This window comes from Poromitra crassiceps (genome assembly GCF_964638095.1).
Source record: "Poromitra crassiceps genome assembly, chromosome: 13".
Classification (NCBI taxonomy): domain Eukaryota; kingdom Metazoa; phylum Chordata; class Actinopteri; order Beryciformes; family Melamphaidae; genus Poromitra; species Poromitra crassiceps.
The window spans coordinates 29772504-29792635 of NC_139644.1; the positions used below are offsets into that span (position 1 = coordinate 29772504).

Genomic DNA, 20132 nt, shown 5'->3' on the forward strand with positions numbered 1-20132 from the left:
CGCGGCCGAGTCCGGAAGCAAACCGGAAGTGCCCAGGAAACTTGTCTATAGGACTCTGTAAGACAGACCACAAGAAAACCAAGCAGACCCAGCTGCTCCTGTGGGAATGAGATGTACTAGTCTAGCACCAATCAGCCATGTGCTCAAAATGAACCAGATATGAAAATGCAGTATGTACACACACCCATGGCTAGGCGCACGATGCCACCAAGGCTTATAGCGGCCCCACCAGACAGTAAAGCCAGCTGTGATGGGTGGAGCGCTATCTAGCATGCCAGGTTGCAAGGCTAGCTTTGAAGACAGACATCACTCTGGGCCATGGTCCGCTCTCGTAAGAACCGTGGCCCTGGAGGCATAGTCTATAAGGCAATGTCCCACTGCACTGAGCCTAGCACCTCTCTGCTTCATCGTCCTGTGAATGGTGGAAAGGCTACAGTTCCGACTGACTGGCACAGGACTCAGACTATGTCTTATAGGGGGGGATGCAGGGTTCAGGCGCATCACCACCCCAATCAAGGAAGTGAGGGGTCACGCCTACATGATGCTGAGATAGCCTCAGACAGGGGCCACACCAGCATGATGCTGAGATAGCCTCAGACAGGGGCCACACCAGCATGATGCTGAGATAGCCTCAGACAGGGGCCACACCAGCATGATGCTGAGATAGCCTCAGACAGGGGCCACACCAGCATGATGCTGAGATAGCCTTGGACAAATCACGGCGTGGCCTCGTCCATGATCAGGGTAAAATCCCATATAGGCTATATTGGAACTGTAGTAGATATGCTCGATACGAAAGAGAACTGCAATGTTTGCTTTCATATTTAGCAAAATTCATAAAAAAGTAACATCCACCTCAACACTGACTTAAAGACACAGTGATCATCTTAGTTACAGTTCTTACTAAAGATCTAAAAGATCTTACTTCCCAAACAGAGGTTTGTGGGGAAGTCCAAAAATGAAATGAAAATAGTGGGCTACAGGCAAAGAATGATACACTGAAGATGTGGACATTCAAATTCAAAGAGATTTCATGATACACTACATTCATGTTACTGGAATTTGTCTGTCTCTCATCTGTTTTTTCCTTTTGATTTCATCATCATCACCCATCGTCCTGTCTTCCCTGATCTGTTTCTTCAACCTTGTCCAAGTCCTCAGAGACTGACGGTGCATCTCTCTGTGGAAAGCAGCGTTGTTGTTAAGAGAATCCCTCAACAAAAAAAGCAATTAATGTGTTGAATTAGTCACTACACGTATCCCCAATAAAAAGGTTTTACAAGCTAAATCACAATTCATCAGAACATTTTTTTTTTTTTATAATATTTTTTTCCCGATTTTTTTTATCCCATTTTATCCCCCATTAGTGCTCACTTGATTTCTCAATCCTGGTTGCTACTCCATCCTCTGCCGATCTGGGGAGAGCCGAGACTGGCTCCATGCTTCCTCCGAGACATGGGCAGTCAGCCAGCCGCTTCTTTTCACCTGACAGAGGAAGCTTCACCGGTAGGACATAGCACGTGGGAGGTTCACGCTATTCCAACCAGTTCCCCTCCCTCTGAACAGGCGCCCTTAACGACCAGAGGAGGAACCACATTAGCAACCAGGATATTGCATGTTTTTGTGAAGGGGGTTCCTATATGAAGGAAACCCCCGGGAGGCACGGGGAGAACATGCAAACTCCACACAGAAAGGCCCTTTTGCCGACCCCACCCAGGTGGTGGGCACTCGAGGACATGCGGACGGGCACGCATTCCTTCAGCGTTCACCTCGTCCCCAGGTGGGACGAGGTGAACATTTAACCAATTAGGCTACGCCTTGTTATGAGAAAGGACTATGATTGGTGTAATCTTCACAGCACTCATCAATACCTCAAATGTGGGGTATTGCTGTGAGACGTTAATGTGATACAGGGATACAGTAATGTTTATATGAACTCACCACAGATCCTTGAGTATTTTGTTTTCCAATAGAGCATGTCAACCATTTCATGCACTCTTCTCGCACCTAGCAAACATAATGAAATAACACACCTCAAAAAATATGTTTAATTGCTTTTAGAGGTTAAACACATTTCAACTGCATAATAAAATGATTGCGGTGTTGAGCTGTCACCTCAACAAAAAAGCAGCCCTAACATTCTCTATTCATATTTGCCTCATAGTAATCATACTATTATTACTACTACCAGTAAAGTACTGTATCTGAAATAATTTGGTCGGGACTAAAGAGAGGAGAGGGAAGTGATCTGGCTAAGCTTACCTCCTTGTTGAGCAGACAGTGGACGATGTAGAGGAAGGTCCCCTGTTGTGAGTTGAGAATGATAAAGAGGAACCGAAAGAAGAGGTTGTTCTGGTACAGGCCTAGGATCCAGGTACAGCCCAGTATGACAAACTGGGCCACGATCTTGAACACAATCAATCTGCAAACAAAAACATTTTTCTGGAATTTTTTCATCATGTGTTGGAATTCAAATTTGGTAGCGAGAGTAAACAATTAAATCTGCCAATGGAAAACAAAAGGCATCTAATACTCATTCTACATGAACATACAGTACAGTAGTGTTAATATACTCATTCTACATGAACATATAGTAGTGTTAATATACTCATTCTACATGAACATACAGTACAGTAATGTTAATATACTCATTCTACATGGACATACAGTACAGTAGTGTTAATATACTCATTCTACATGAACATATACAGTAGTAGTGTTAATATACTCATTCTATATGAACATATAGTAGTGTTAATATACTCATGCTACATGAACATATAGTAGTGTTAATATACTCATTCTACATGAATGTACAGTACAGTAGTGTTAATATACTCATTCTACATGACCGTACAGTACAGTAGTGTTAATATACTCATTCTACATGAACGTACAGTACAGTAGTGTTAATATACTCATTCTACATGACCGTACAGTACAGTAGTGTTAATATACTCATTCTACATGAACGTACAGTACAGTAGTGTTAATATACTCATTCTACATGAACGTACAGTACAGTAGTGTTAATATACTCATTATACATGACCGTACAGTACAGTAGTGTTAATATACTCATTCTACATGACCGTACAGTACAGTAGTGTTAATATACTCATTCTACATGAACTTACAGTACAGTAGTGTTAATATACTCATTCTACATGAACTTACAGTACAGTAGTGTTAATATACTCATTCTACATGAACGTACAGTATAGTAGTGTTAATATACTCATTTTACATGACCGTACAGTACAGTAGTGTTAATATACTCATTCTACATGAACGTACAGTACAGTAGTGTTAATATACTCATTCTACATGAACGTACATACAGTAGTGTTAATATACTCATTCTACATGACCGTACATACAGTAGTGTTAATATACTCATTCTACATGAACGTACAGTACAGTAGTGTTAATATACCCATTCTACATGACCGTACAGTAGAGTAGTGTTAATATACTCATTCTACATGAACTTACAGTACAGTAGTGTTAATATACTCATTCTACATGAACGTACAGTATAGTAGTGTTAATATACTCATTTTACATGACCGTACAGTACAGTAGTGTTAATATACTCATTCTACATGAACGTACAGTACAGTAGTGTTAATATACTCATTCTACATGAACGTACATACAGTAGTGTTAATATACTCATTCTACATGACCGTACATACAGTAGTGTTAATATACTCATTCTACATGAACGTACAGTACAGTAGTGTCGATGTACTGTATTTAGTGAAAAACAAACAACCATGTAATATAAATTTAAACTAGAGATCATAGGTCATATGAATGACCTACACACAAGAATGGAACATTTTCAATTCAAAAGTATTATTATCAATGATCAATTAATACCTGTAAAATCTCAGCAAAGTAATAGTACCACACACAAACACACGCACGCACGCACGCACAAACACACACACACACACACACACACACACACACACACACACACACACACACACACACACACACACACACACACACACACACACACACACACACACACACACACACACACACCTTGTGTCTTTGGACTGAGAGACATCACTCTTCATGTTGGCCAAGGTGGGTCTCAGAGTCCATAAAGTAGCACAGAACAAGATCCAATTCACCTTAAAGAAGAAAGACACTGAGGATGAGTAGATATTGAATCTGACTGAATTACCCTATTGAGAAAAGAATGACAACATTGACACACAAGCACGCACACACGTACGTACGTACGTACGTACATACGTACGTACGTACATACACGTACGCACATACATTAATTTGAACACTTTTACTATCAGGATGTTCTTTTCCTTCCCAACTGCACATTATGATGTCGGTACTTCTGCAGATTCTCAGTGCTCTGTGGCTATTACAATATCATGAAAATATTACATATTTTTATTTTTAAAGAAACATACTATTGGATTAAATCCATAATCATATTAACATGTGATTTGTAGTGGGGTTCTGGCTAGATCCCCTGAAAATTACATACTGAACCAGTAATTGTCCAGTTGTTGGGTTGTAAGCACCTACAGGGGTGGGCAACTGGCGGCCCCGGGCCGCATGTGGCCCCCGACCTCACTCAATGTGGCACCTGGGTCAGACGTTTTTGGTTAGGTCAGGTTAGGTTAGACCACCCAAATCTGTGTTTTTATTTTGCTGTGCATCCCAGAACATGGTGCTAATGGTGTTAGTCCATCCACATACTGTTTAACGGTAGCATTTGAGCTAACGCTATTGTAACAAACTATATCCAGGATCCACATTGAACATGCACCATTACTAATCTGATTAATATGACATATTTGGGTGATGTACCCCATCAAATTGTGTTTAAGCAAGAGCAAAGTTTCTGGTGTCATCTGAAAGGAATAATTAGTGATGGTGTTACAGTAGCCTAGGCTACTGGTGGAAGTGCACGGTCACAATCTGGCCCTCTGGTAGCGAGGATTTTTTTTGTGTGGCCCTCTCTATCATCAAAGTTGCCCATCCCTGACCTATGATAACATGAACACTAATAAGATTATGCAATTCTGATTCTGATGTGTGCCTTATAGTCGACAGACAGACTATGGGCCCTATCTTCCCAACGGCGGTAATTTTGCGTTAGCGCCCGGTTTGCGCTGGAATAGCGCAAAGCCCTAATTGTGGGCGTGTCGGGCCGCTGCGCTTCACGTCATCTCAGCGCAAACCCCGATAGGCGTGTTTATGCACATATTAACAGGATTCACCACAAGTTGAGATCACTCCACTTAAAAGCCAGAGCATCACCGCCTGCACGTCTGTGACAGGCAGCAGCTTCTTTCTTGCTTGCAGAGTGACAGAGTGAGAGAGAGAGAGAAAAGAGAGATGGAGAGAGTCAGAGAGAGAGAGGGGGGAGAGAACGAGAGAGGGGAGAGAGAATTGGAGGATGAATCAGTTCGGATTCGTAACGAAAATTGATGCTTTTGTAATTAGTAGCCTTTTAATTAGTCGTTTAGCTCATATAGGCTATAACATACACATTTAAAAATATTTGTTTCTTTAATAGGGTAGGGATGTGTGAGATTTTAATTCTAGCCTATTTCAATAGCCTATACCAGAATTGTCCACTCGGGTTAAGCTATTGTTGCATGGTGCAATGGTGCAGGGAGAGAGGTTACTGTATACTATCAATGGTTACTGTATAGCCTACTGGCCGGTGTTGTGTCAGAAATGATTTGCTGCCAGAAACTGATTTTGATCCGCGGGACCACGCACAGCGCTGCCGAGGCACTGCCCACCCTGTGCACCGACCCTCCCCCCGGCCTGCCTACCCGGGCCAGCTCACACCTTCTCCGGGGAGACCCCCCTTCAGGATATGGCACACTAGCCGAACACAAAGCACCCCTCCTGGCGCTACACACAGACTCCCGCCCCGCCAGACCCTCGTTCCCCTGGTAATCCAATTCAAAACGCAAATCACTTTTTTGCACAAAATTCTCATTGTTAAATCAAGGTGTGTTTTTTCTGCAGTGTAGGTTAGTTGAAAATCAACGTGGCATTGAGGAGGGAAGTGTGTCCGCGCGCGAGCCGTGCATAATGGGCCTATCCAAGCGAGGATTTCCTGCACTGCGCCGGAGAATGCTGTCTGTGCTCAGGCATACGCCTTGCGTAGTGGGGTTGTTTACGCTAAGACCAGCTATTTGCTGGCGTTAAAATTGAGAGCAATGCCCATTTTTTTAACACATTGCGCTGGAACGCCTATTTTGGAACGGGCAACGCCCAAACCTCTCTTTGCGCCCGGCACAAACCGACGGTATCTTCCCCAGAGCGCTAAATGACACTTGCGCGAGACACATGATAGGCTAGAGGCCCACGGACACGCCTGGGCCACGCCTACACCTGTGTCATCCCAGCGCAAAACTGGACGGTGGAGGCAGGCGATAGCTTAAGACGTTGAGAAGATAGCAATAAGAGGCGTGCAAACGCAGCGCAAACGATATCGCCGTACGACGATAGGGCCCTATCTATTAGATAGATACAGTACTGTAGATAGATAGATAGATAGATACTCATGATAATACACTCACTGCGAGGGCAACAATAACTGGCCCTGTTAAAGCCCAGTTGAAGTTACGATCTGTTGACAGCCAGCACCTGCAATTCAATCACACAAAACAATCCAATCAATGTGCAGGACAAATATGCTGCCTTCAAATGGAAGTTGTGAACTCGTGTTTACGAGCCCGGAAATTGTGTACACGACATGCTTGGCATTCAAGTGGTCACGTCGTGAACACGAGCTGTTACCAGCTCAGTGGCCTTCTGGTCTGAGTGTCCGCCCTGAGACTGGGAGGTTGTGAGTTCGATCACCGGCCGAGTCATACCAAAGACTATATAAATGGGACCATTGTCTCCCTGCTTGGCACTCAGCATCAAAGGGTTGGAATTGGGGAGTTAGATCACCATATGATTCCCGAGCGCGGCGCTACTGCCGCTCACCGTTCCGGGGTCATCCCTATGTTCCCCGGGTCCTATGTTCCCCGTTTTTAACACTCTCCGTAACATTTGGGGTGTCTATCCGCTATGCCGACCACCCGCAATGCCGACCTTAGGTTTAGGCGTGAGGGGTGGGACAGGTTAGGTTTTGGGTTAGGGTCTGAGGGAGGTTAGGAAGGGTTATATGTTCCCCGGTCCCACAGAAACGGGGAACATAGGACCCGGGGAATATAGGACCCGGGGAACATAGGTACGCTCCCACCGTTCCCCTAGGGGATGGGTCAAATGCGGAGAACAAATTTCACACATTGTGTGACAATCAGTGGGACCTTACCTTTACCTTTAACATGCGCAGTTGAGGCTACCACTAGCTAACGAGCAGCGTAATGCAGGAAATTCAAAGCCATAATGACAGAGGAAACAAGATGAGACATTGAGAATATCAACATGTTCCTCAGATTATAAAATGACTGAAAAGCTCAATGTAAATATAATTACTGTCCATGGCGTCCGTTATTTTGTGAAAACGTCACAAGACGTGAGCTTCGAAGCTTTCAGAAAAATTCCACATACCAAGTTGTGAATACCACATGAGGGGGTTGTTCAAGTGGATTCATGTATTCACGGTAAACACGAGCCCACTTGAACGCGGCAATAGACTTATATAGATTACACTAATCTGGAAGAAGCAATGAGTGTACGTGTTACTGTTTACGCTACTCACACTGACACCTTTGTAGCGCCATAGCCATCAGAATACACCAGTGCAGAAATGCCCACAATCACAAATGGAACACCATAGCCAGTGAGGTAGAGCAGCAGCTTGGGGAGGCCTTCTCTCTGGATGATCTGCACCTTGGAAAGTCTCCAAACCAACAGGTGCAGCTGCACAGCTTCCAACAGCATCCACACAAAACTGGCCAGAACCAGGAAGTGGATCAGCCCAGCCATGACAGTGCAGGCCAGCTGTAGACATACATAGCATTTGGTTAACCTCACGTCACCAGGCTCGCTCTCAGAGGAGAGAGAGCCTGGCACACATTACTACAGGCAGGAAGACAGAAGACAGCGGTGGATCTTCCGGTGGTCCGCAGTGTTTTCGTTCCCCCATAGAAATGCAGCAGAGGTTTTTACATCCAGACTAGCATTTGGTTGTTTGAAAACGTGCATAGATATAGAAACTGTTTGTCTATTTTAGTGACTGATTCTTGTAATAGGTGCCCTTTAAAGTTGTTGCTGCCCATTACAAGCTAACAATAGTCGCCTCCCATTCACTTTGTATTGGATGCGACCAAATCGCTGAAAAAGCATGTTGTGATACATGGCGTCACGGACATTGCAAACGACAAGAGGAGAGGAGGGGCCAAATTCAAAATAGACCAATGCAAAACAGAAAGACAGCCAAACAAGCTGCAGCACCAAGAGACCAGCAGGGCAGGGCTAAACACCTTAAACTTCAACTTCAACTTTATTATGTCCCGAAGAGCAGTTTTGCAGCGAGAAACAATACATACAAAAGTACATAGACATACAGTACAATCAGGGGGAGGGAGGTGACCTGAATACAGTGGAGTAGAAGGCCAACAACTAGTCGTTGGTGACCAACCTTCACATCACACGCAAAATCACACTATACGCTGTACACAACAGCAATATCACTACAGCAATGAAACAACAACAAAAAATAAGACAGATAAAAAAAGACAGTACTGGAAATGTCCATTTAGTGCCAGGATAAAGTGCATGCATAAGTCATTAGACAGACACAATAACAACAACAGCCTTAGTCTAGGAACTCACTAGCTCCTGCCCTGGCCTGAATTCAGAATAGAAATGGTTGTGGGGGTGAAGGAGTGCTTATACAGTACCTCTTTATAGGTGGTAATCTATACCTGGAGCCAAAAGGCAAGAGCTGAAACTCAGCGTATAGGGAATGGGAGCTGTCAGATAGGATGGCTCTGGCCTTTCTTCCTACCTGTCTATTAAAAGCTCAAACCACATACTCTGCTGGACTCCTACAGTATGATCTTACTGCTCATGGGGTGAAGGCGACTCCATGCGAATTGATTGCTTTGTAATGGGGAGCAACGGACAACAAGGACATGAAATGGATATCGGATACGCTTCTGTGTGTTTGGGGTGTTAGTCTTATCATACCTCTTGTTTGACATATCTGTCATTAAACAGCAGCAGTAGATGGGATAGGCCGAGGCAGATGCAGAGGTGAAGACGGGCTGTGTTGTTGATCTTAGGGTTCCAACTACACAGGAGGAAGGTGAGGATGGCCAAAGCAAAGAAGAACAGCCCGATAATTACACACACTCGGTTCAGCCATTCTAGGAAAGGATCCTTTGGTGGAGGCTGAGAAGACAGAAGAATGCACACAGACTGATTAACTGGCCTTGAGACTGGTCCAGCATTTCCATGCAGGCACAGACAAATGGGCAGAGTACCTCTCCGATCTGCAGGATGAGGGCGAAGGTGGAAAGGTGAGAGCAGCTGCACACTGTGTAGTTTTCATCAGAGTATGAGACCCAGCAGCCCTCTACTGACCAACGCATGCTCTCTCCCTCTTCTCCTCCATTGCTATCCCGCTGCTCCTCTCTTCTCTTTTCTCCTTTGTCCTCCCAGTAGACACAGGTCACCAGACCAGAGTCAGGTAATCTCTGAAGAACCAAGAGAAACAAAGATTATTAGATAGTATCTCAAAAGATAGCTTGAGAAGTGGATGTATGTATTGATGGTTGGATGGAATGGATGGATGGATGGATTGATGGGTAGGTATATAATCAATGGTTGGTTGATGGAGCACCGTCTTGTGTTGGGTAGTGAAGTTGACAGGCTCGGAGAGGTTGGTGAAGTTTGTTGTGGGCAAGATTGCAGTGATGACATCAGAGTACATCTCTGTCTTGTTCTCTGTTTTAAAGTATTGGTGACTGAGAAGGCTCTCCATCCCACTGAGTGTCATGAAGGCAGCTGCTGCAGAACCTGGGAATGTCCACATGATAAAGATAGAGATAAACACAAGAGACAAGAGATAAACAAACTGGTAAAAATCATTACCATGGTCATCTCCATCATCATCATCATCATCATCATCATCATCATCATCATCATGAGCTCTCTCTCACCATTGTTGCTTTTGGCTACAGCCTGCAGGTTGATCTCCATGGTGTTTCCTCTGACCGAAAGCGAAGTTATGTTCTCAGTGTGGCTCCCTGGACCAATAGTTTGTAGACTCAAAGCTGGCACAGAGATACGAGTTACAATGCGTTGAATTGATATTGAGAATCAAATATGTCAAAGCCAGTGATTCTCAACCTTTTTCCTATCAAGGACCCTAATTTAGTCCCTAATTTAGTCCACATTAGATCCACAGACCCCCATTTGATGAGATGTTGTCTCTTACCCAAATCTGAGAATATTTCTATTGTTACAAATAATTGTATTCCAGAAGGCCATGACTATCTGTATTGTAGGTAGAGAGATAACAGAGAACCTGTGATCAAAATAGTCATTCTTCTGGATTCTCTAATTGTGTGAACTTCTTGTAAATGCAATATTGGTGACATTTAATCATTCACAAATTGCTGTGGACCCCCTGGAACCCACTGGTGGTCCCCAGAAGACCTCACATTGAGACCCACTAGTCTAAGCTGAGAGGAATTTCTCTTACCCACTGTTGAAGTCTGCACGGTTCTGTTGGTCTGGTTCTGAGTTGGCTCTATCAGGGTAGAAATCAAACGCCCTGAGATGCCCAGGATCACACTGCCGGTCTCCCCATCTCCTTCACTACTCACCATGTTGGTTGTCTTGGCCCGTGGTCCAACACCTGACACTTCCTTCAAACATGTAAGTCATCATAATGAATAAGTGAACTGGCTGACAAAAGAGGGGTCTCCCTAAAGACAACATAATGTTATTGAAATGTGTTGGCGGTTGGTTGAGTACCATAGCTGCTGAGAAGCAGTTTGCCACTGTCTGCAAAGGAGACAGAGGGAAAAGGATTGGGTAAAATGTACTTGGAGTTTGCTCATCACATCACATCAAATCACATCTTTACACTGAAGCTCAAGAATTGTTTGATTTGTTTCTACAATTAAAACACACTGTGTGTCTGTAGATCATGCTATGTTGATGAAAAATATTTGAAAATTAGCTACTGAGTCTTGGTTACATTCACATTAATAATACTCTGACAGAGAGCAAGCCATGTTTGAATCTCTTTTTCCAACTCCAGTAGCATCATTATGCCATGGATAGAAACTCTAGTAGCATCATTATGCCATGCATAAACTCGTGCCTAGAAACTAGTAGGATGTAAATAAGTAATGATTATCAACATGAACTGTGGGTTAAATGAGAGATTTTTCTACAGACCGCTTCTGGTAAGGTGATGCCTATGTTGTTCTTTAGTTGTTGATCCATATGACAAAGGAAAGCTCTCTCTCTTGTCTGGCCCTGCAACAAATACACAAACTCAGCTTCTTCTATCTAAATTTGGATTATACATCTTGTACATCTACAGTTATGTCTTATCTATGTAATTTTGGATTGTGGGTTGCAGAGGACAAAATAATTAAAGAGACATTCAGAGACATTTTGGCAAATTAAATCAACAGTTCATCATTAAATATTATTGTCATGCTTCAATATGACTGATAATCCATTTATTTTTATGTTTGTGTGTTGAAAATGTGTTTCCGTTGCTACACTTTATGCTAATGATTTAGCATGGCTGTGTTAAGTGGAAGCTACAAGCTGTGTATCATCTAAAAATCACTACTAAATGCTGAACACAAAGGTGACATTGCAACCAATGTTTTCATTGCACAATGGTAACATTACTCTGAGGATTGGAAGATGTAACAGGCTTGTTACAGTAACTTCCCGGTTAGCAAGCCTGTTAGACAGTTAGCAGGTCAAATCTTCCTCTGAAAGATCCTAAAACATGCATTGTTGCTAATTATTTGAGTGGACTGGGCTCAGATTACATAGAATATAGCATGAATTGGAGTCTTTCAAACTGAAGATGACAGCAGTACTTACTTCTGAAGGTTTTATCTCATCAAGAATATCTTGAAGACCTGTCAATGTGACAACATAAATACCACATGAATGTTATTAAGAAAATATGTCATCAATCTTTGTTGTCTTGACTGTGCTCACTTTGACAAAATGTGACCCCAACCGTCCACAGGATTCCAGTTGAGGGGTAGAATCCATCAGGACAGGAACAGTAGTAGGTCCCTGCTACATTAGTACACACAGTTTGGTGACCACACAGACCTGGTGTCTCACTGCACTCATCTATATCTGTAGAGGAGAAAACACCAACGTTTACACAGGCCAGCTCTTCTCTTATTGGCCAGCAGTGACCATCATTCTGGTCTGGACACCACACAAACAATTTTGACACCACAAAATAGTAAAAACGTAGGTCTCTCCCACACACACACAGACACACACGCACACACACACACACACACACACACACACACACACACACACACACACACACACACACACACACACACACACACACAGACACACACACACACACACACACACACACACACACACACACACACACACACACACGTGCACACACACACACACACACACACACACACACACACACACACACACACACACACACACACACACACACACATCCCCGGGCGGTGCACTGCGGCTGCCCACTGCTCCTAGTTATAGGAAGGTTCCTAGAGGATGGGTCAAATGCAGAGGATGAATTTCCCCATGGGGATAAATAAAGGATAACTTAACTTAATTTAACACACACACACATTGAACAATGGCACACACCTGTGCATGGGTTTGCAAAGCTGGCTGTCACATCTGGGTTGTTTGTCCGGTAACCAGTGTTGCAGGTGCAGATGTGAGACCCGATTGCGTTGGTACAGTTGGCATCAGGACCGCAGATTGTCTCATGTTCGACACATTCGTCAATATCTGTCCAGCATACATGTTACATGCTTTAAAAGGTTATTCCAATTTACTATTACTCATCTATGTCCGTATGCATGTATGCGTCTCCGTCTGCATGTCTGTATGTCCGTCAGGAGTTGCAAGGCACCCGTTGCTACGATCGCCTCCAAACTTTGCCAAACACTTTTCAGGGGTCTGGCATGAAACTAGTGTGGAAAAAATTGAAAGAATTCACCCATAGGTGGCGCTACGGCAATGTTTTACATTTTAAATGGCCATAACTTGCACGTCATTGCTCGCCTCCAAACTTGGGGAGTGCGCTGCCAGGAACCGGACAGAGTGCGGTGCCCAATTTCAGACACGTGCGCAGTCATAGTGCCACCTACTGGCAACACAAAAAGTGGTTTATCTCAAGAACGGTTCCGATCCACTTAATTGAATCATTTTAACACACATTTCAGAAAAATTGCTCTTCACGATGTCAATAAGGCAATTGCCTTTGTGCCCTGGCAAATTCCCCCCCTCATTCGTTTTCAGTAACTTGCCCAACACTGCTCAGGCTTCTGTGCAGATACCTTGACAGATGTTGGTCTCACTGGGGTCTTCGTCTGGTTCGGTTGGTGCGTACCCCTGAAGACATTCACAGATATGATCTCCAGGTCTATTGATGCAGACAGAATCAGGACCACAGACGGTAGAATTGAAACACTCATCGATATCTGAGGACGGGACAGAGACACTGTTCTAATGAAACTGTGATGATCTCACCATCATCATGAGAAGGAGCAGGGAGCAAGGAATAAAAAAGATGTATCCTTTGTGTTTGTGACACATTGACAGATCTTTACAGAGGGTCTGCTTCCATGCAGGTGAGCAAAGACAGGTCATAGGCAGTGAAAGTAAAGTTATATTGACAGCCAGTGCTACTGCATAATGTACAAATTCCATTGTGATACAGTATTATTTATTATATATGTTATATGTCATAACACTCTCATATCGTAGGAATGCCACAGTGCTGATACAATAATTATGTAATGGAGCAATGTCAATGTGCCTTTATTATTTAATCACAAAATAGTTTGATGCTATTCTATTCCATTCAATTATAGGCTCGATTGTGCGTCTCACACTTTGCGTGCTCACCTGCTCAAGTTGAGCAGCTGTGAGCTGAGCTGTGTGCTGTGTGTGTGTGTGTGTGTGTGTGTGTGTGTGTGTGTGTGTGTGTGTGTGTGTGTGTGTGTGTGTGTGTGTGTGTGTGTGTGTGTGTGTGCCATGTGTTCCGCGTGCGCCGCGTGCGGAACCCCTTGCCTAATTATAGTAGTGAGATATATAGAGCCAAAGTCACACCTACTTCCTACTTCCAGCTTCAGGACATGCACAGCATCAAAAAAGATATAAAAGATATGAGTGGTGGTGAACGGCGAAAGACAATCATTTTTTGATCCTGTTTGAATTGTACCATGAAGTACCCATATGATGTTTGTCAATTTAAAGTGATAATCCAGAATATTTCACTTTTCTTGTCTCTGACAACACCAATGGCCATGAGCAGTAATTGCAGGTGAGATCCAGACAGCGTCACATTATGTGACGTGAAGTGTTTTTTCTTCTTCTTCTTAATACATTCAAGTTGGCCAGTGGGAGCGGTAATGCAAGGCTTGGACGCCAACCGCGCACACGTCTCAAAAGAAGAAGAAGTTGGTCAGCGGTGCTCTATTATGGATCCCACTGGAGATCGCTATCTATAACATGTGGGCGGCTGGGTGTGTGTGTGTGTGTGTGTGTGTGTGTGTGTGTGTGTGTGTGGGAGATTTGAGCTGTCAACAGGGAACAAAAGGCTGGCTCTGGCAGGGTGTGTTCTGCGCAAATCTCCAGTGGGATCACAATAACGTGGAAACAACAGCAACTTGCTCCGACTCCGCCTACCCTCTCTGGCGGGTGCTGGGTGATGGGAAACACGCCAAGAACTGTGCACCGCTTGTGATATATTTTTGTTCTTTTTTGTTTGGGGGGCGGGGAAAGTGTCACCACAGACACAAGTTCATAAATGTTGCAATAGAAGAGATGCAGAGGCTTTCATCAATGGGCCATCGGCTCAATCACCATTGTGTTAACTCAGTTGTCGATTTATAGTGGCTTTACAGACATTTATTTACATGAAATATTATGGATTATCACTTTAAAAATAACTTTGTAAGTCATAAAAGTTACAGTTTGTCGTGAAGTATGCACTCAGTACTGTCAACAGACCTTGACAAACAGGAGTTGAGTCAGGTACAAGCTGGTAGCCTTTATTGCAGGTGCAGACGTAACTTCCTTTGTTGTTGGCACAGGTCCCATCATCACCACAGATGTTGGCATCACACTCGTTAACATCTGTCAGGAGCAAGAGACAACCTTTACTGTCATGTCAACCTCTATATCAGTCTACCTATATATCAGTCTACCTGTATATATCAGTCTACCTGTATATCAGTCTACCTGTATATCAGTCTACCTGTATATTAGTCAACCTGTATATCAGTCAACCTGTATATCAGTCTACCTGTATATCAGTCTACCTGTATCGAGCTGTATATCAGTTAACCTGTATATCAGTCTACCTGTATATCAGTCTACCTGTATATCAGTCTACCTGTATATATATCAGTCTACCTGTATATCAGTCTACCTATATATATATCAGTCTACCTGTATATCAGTCTACCTGTATATCAGTCTACCTGTATATATCAGTCTACCTGTATATCAGTCTACCTGTATATCAGTCTACCTGTATATCAGTCTACCTACAGTATATATCAGTCTACCTGTATATATATCAGTCTACCTCTATATCAGTCTACCTATATATCAGTCTACCTGTATATCAGTCTACCTGTATATTAGTCAACCTGTATATCAGTCTACCTGTATATCAGTCTAGCTGTATATCAGTCTACCTGTATATCAGTCTACCTGTATTGAGCTGTATATCAGTTAACCTGTATATCAGTCTACCTGTATATCAGTCTACCTGTATCGAGCTGTATATCAGTTAACCTGTATATCAGTCTACCTGTATATCAGTCAACCTGTATCGAGCTGTATATCAGTTAACCTGTATATCAGTCTACCTGTATATCAGTCTACCTGTATATCAGTCTACCTGTATATCAGTCTACCTGTATATCAGTCAACCTGTATATCAGTCAACCTGTATATCAGTCTACCTGTATATCAGTCAACCTGTATATCAGTCAACCTGTATATCAGTCAACCTGTATATCAGTCTACCTGTATATCAGTCTAGCTGTATATCAGTCTACCTGTATATCAGTCTAGTAACCTGCATAAAAGTGATGTAATTGCAGCCAAGCAGAAACAATATTAGTTTGAGATTTCAAGAGAGAGACAGAGACAGGGATATGTTTTAAATACTACCTGTGCATTGGTTGGACCCGCCAGGCGGTGATGCTGGATCTGTTGCTATGTATCCCACCAGACAGGTACAGTTGTATTTTCCAACTGCGTTGGTACAAGTGGAGTCAGAACCACAGATACCTGCAGTCCTCTCACACTCATCTATGTCTGCCAGGAGATGTTACAGAATTTTAAAACGGTGTGTGTATTGCTAACAAGAATGCATGAAGCCTCTGATATGTTAATTGCACTGACCGCAATATAAGTTGACATAGTTCAGATGCTATAAATGTGCTTACCAACGCAGCCATATGATTCAGGAGTGGGGAGATGTTTTGAAGGGATTTCATACCCATCAACACAAACACAGCCTCCATCTCTGTTACACTTTGCAAGTGGTCCACACGAGTCTGACTTACAGTCTTGATGATCTGAATATCACACACACACACACACACACACACACACACACACACACACACACACACACACACACACACACACACACACACACACACACACACACACACACCATGTTCATCATGAAAAGATGGAAGCAGGTCATTCACTACCGTTGAAGTTATACATTATTGGCAAGTTAACAGATGACAATGATTAGCTGTTACTCACAGGTCACATAAACTATCCTGTCATGTGGGTGTGTTAAAGGTTTGTACACATGGAATCCTCCAGGACAGAGGGCCACATCCACTGAAAAGGGATACCAATGCAGAAAAAAACTGCACCCTTTGAGATTTCCATATGCATTCCCTCTTGTTGGTGTCCCAGACTCAGTAGTTGGAAGTGTAAAATCAATACGAATGCTGCGAAAGGCGCCACCACCCGTTTCAATACAGTCTGTAATGACTCTTTTGCCACCAATCCCTGTGAAGCGCCACCACTTGTTTAGAAGATCTACATCGTCTTTGGAGTAGCCAGGGAAGGAAGTTGATTTAAAGCCTCTGTTCCGCCATGAATCAGTTAAGTTGGTGTATCCATCACAAGAACCTGCTTGGAACAAGGACAATTCTGTCAGTAATGATGAGCACAGATGACTACCTCACCTATGGAGCCTAGAAGCTTTTTGTGTCTGCTAGTAAACATCATCCATACCTGGAGGGAATTCACACTGGGCAGAGATGAAGAGTAAACCTGAGAAAAACAGACAACAGAGTTATGGAGAGTAAGAATAGCTTACAGTACATGCTGTCAGTATTATTTTACAGTTTACATCTTTACATAAGAAATAACAATTCTAGTGGGGGGGACATTAACCCTCTGTAAATGTCATGAGAAATTTGACTTATGGTATGTGGTTATTGAAATGAAGAGATATAAGAATTTGGGCTTTCTCCTTTAAATTCTATTATTTATAAGTTGGGCTACTGTAAACCCAAGTTATAAATAATTAATTCTCAAGGTATCATGAAGTACCAGTAATGCCACTCCAAGTCTGATTTCTAAGACATTTATATCCAAAATAACTTCAGTGCTGATGATGATGATGATGATGATGCCTTTGTGTTTAATTGATTTGGAGTCAAGACAACACTTTCAGCTAAAACACCGCCAACAAATAATTAATTGATTGTGATCATGAATCAATTGAAGATGATCATACTGCTCAACTTTGAATTACAGTAACATATTTTCAGATTAGCCACAATAAACATTTTGAAATGAATGACATGGGCTCTAATGTAGGCTAATACATCTTGATCCATAAGTCAGGTGATTCTCACACATCAGCAGCTACTGTATGTTAAATGTGAATTCACTCACCCAGGAGAAGTGACAGGGCAGAGTAGTTCATCATGACATCTCCCTCTCCGGCTCTGCAAAACATCAACCCTCTCTGTCTAAGATATACATCTTAGACATTTGCACAGCAGCCAAACATTTTTTTAGAAGGTTTGGTACAAATGCAAACGGCGATGCAAATTCACTGAGTCGTGACGGGAAGATGATGTAGAATAATAGAGCACATGGTGAGACAAGAGGAGGGAAGAGAGAGCTAGATGTTTGGACGGCTGCCATCTGTCAGTCTTGTAAACTGTAGTTTTAGATCCTTCACTCATTTTCTTCACTCATAGCCTACTGCAACAAAGCTTGATGATTATTTGATCGTTGTGAATGATATGTTGGCTATGATAACGCAAACCACTACCCATGTACATGTCTTAAGTACCTTAGTTCATTATACAGGAGCCTATTGCAATCGGTCATTGTCATTTCAATTTATGCATGCCAACAACGGCCTGAAGCCAAGTGTAAGGTGTAATATTTGCTCCAGAGGATGAGTAAGATAAGATCTAATATAACTATCCCTTGTGTTATTGAACTTGGGTGAGTGCCAGTAAGCCAGATGTTAGGGAACAACACATCACCCTGAAGAAGGCAGTAGCCCAACATGATAGTCCAATTACATCTTTTTTAACTGCAAGAGAGTGCAAGTGTGCAGTCTTCATTTCTTTATTCTAGGGAACAACACAATCCGCATACCAAAACCGCAGAATAAGTCAATTTCCAATTACGCGAAACGGTGGTGCATGTGATACGCCTTGCTTTGGTTAATTGGAAAATGTCACATGGTTATGTTTAAACAGTTATTAGGCAACTAAAACAGCTTTGCATATGTTTAGGCAGCTAAAACAACTTTGGATATGTTTAGGCAAATAAACCACTTGGTTAATGTTAGGCAACTAAAACAACTTGGTTAAGGTTAAGGTTAAGGTTACGGTTAAGGTTTGGGTTACAGTTCAACATGGAACATGTCAGGAGGCGAACCGGGTCTCTCACACGAGGAAGTTGAAAGACAAGCTATAGTCCACCAACCCCATCAGCCCATTGTGTCAGTGACCTATTTCAATATCAGTTATTAAATGGTAAATGGATTGTATTCATAGAGCACTTTTCTAGTCTATCGACTACTCAAAGCGCTTTACAATGAATTCAGTACCTCACAATCACACATTCACACTCACTGACGACAGTGGCAACCATGCAAGGTGCTAAGCAGCTCATCGGGAGCTGTTAGGGGTTCAGTGTGTCCCCCTTTATGAGTTAGACAGACAAACTCTTCCAAACACTGCTGTATGAATGATGGATTTATTATGCACCACCAGTTTGTTATACGTGGGACAGGATGGAGTAAAGCTACAAAAATGAAGAAAATAATTACCATTTGAATAATCTAAGAGTACAGAAGTAGTGCTGCAATAGAAGGTCTAACATGGAGATAAGCAATATTGCTAATAGTGACAGAAACAATAGGTATGATATTCCATAGCTATCCTCAGATAGCATGAAACATCAAATAAATCACACACAAATTATGGCATGAATGTAAACACAAGTAATTATACTCAGAATGTGTGTACCGGTCACAAGAAGAAAATATATACCCCCTTATTTTCATGATGGGTTATCATCGATCATAAACCCAACCCTTCTTATTCAAGTGTAATTCAAGCAATCAGCTCACCCTTTTGCTCGTTGCATACTTTACACACACCAAATGTGTTACTGACCTCCTTAATATACATAGAATGCAACTAAGAGGTTATATTGCTTTTAGTCATGCTCCTTGATATTGGTTGTTGGTTTTGTTTGGAGTTATTCGTTTGTTGTTGCCCTCACTATATGTCACTCTGAATAAGTGCATCAACTAAACACAATGGAAATCATCTCAGTCAAACTCATGTAAATGACATGAGTTTGACTGGTTTTGCCCATCCCATTCATTTGTTTTGTAAAGCTAGACATGCCTATCCCTTCCATGC

General features: G+C 42.6%; 1 protein-coding gene across 1 annotated transcript; it reads right to left on the bottom strand.

Moving 5' to 3' along the window:
• Positions 1–1105: 1105 nt before the first annotated feature.
• LOC310788471 (adhesion G protein-coupled receptor E3-like) lies at positions 1106–18163 on the bottom strand (the record flags this gene model as incomplete). Its single annotated transcript, XM_083650019.1, has 19 exons — positions 1106–1180; positions 1942–2007; positions 2263–2422; positions 4057–4148; positions 6585–6651; positions 7718–7959; positions 9151–9354; positions 9447–9659; positions 9806–9981; positions 10125–10238; positions 10670–10835; positions 10945–10974; positions 12185–12309; positions 12823–12969; positions 13521–13575; positions 15227–15324; positions 17230–17358; positions 17464–17502; positions 18133–18163. The coding sequence occupies 19 exons, from the start codon at positions 18161–18163 to the stop codon at positions 1106–1108; spliced, it is 2229 nt and encodes a 742-aa protein (XP_083506145.1).
• Between the last annotated feature and the right edge of the window lie 1969 nt (positions 18164–20132).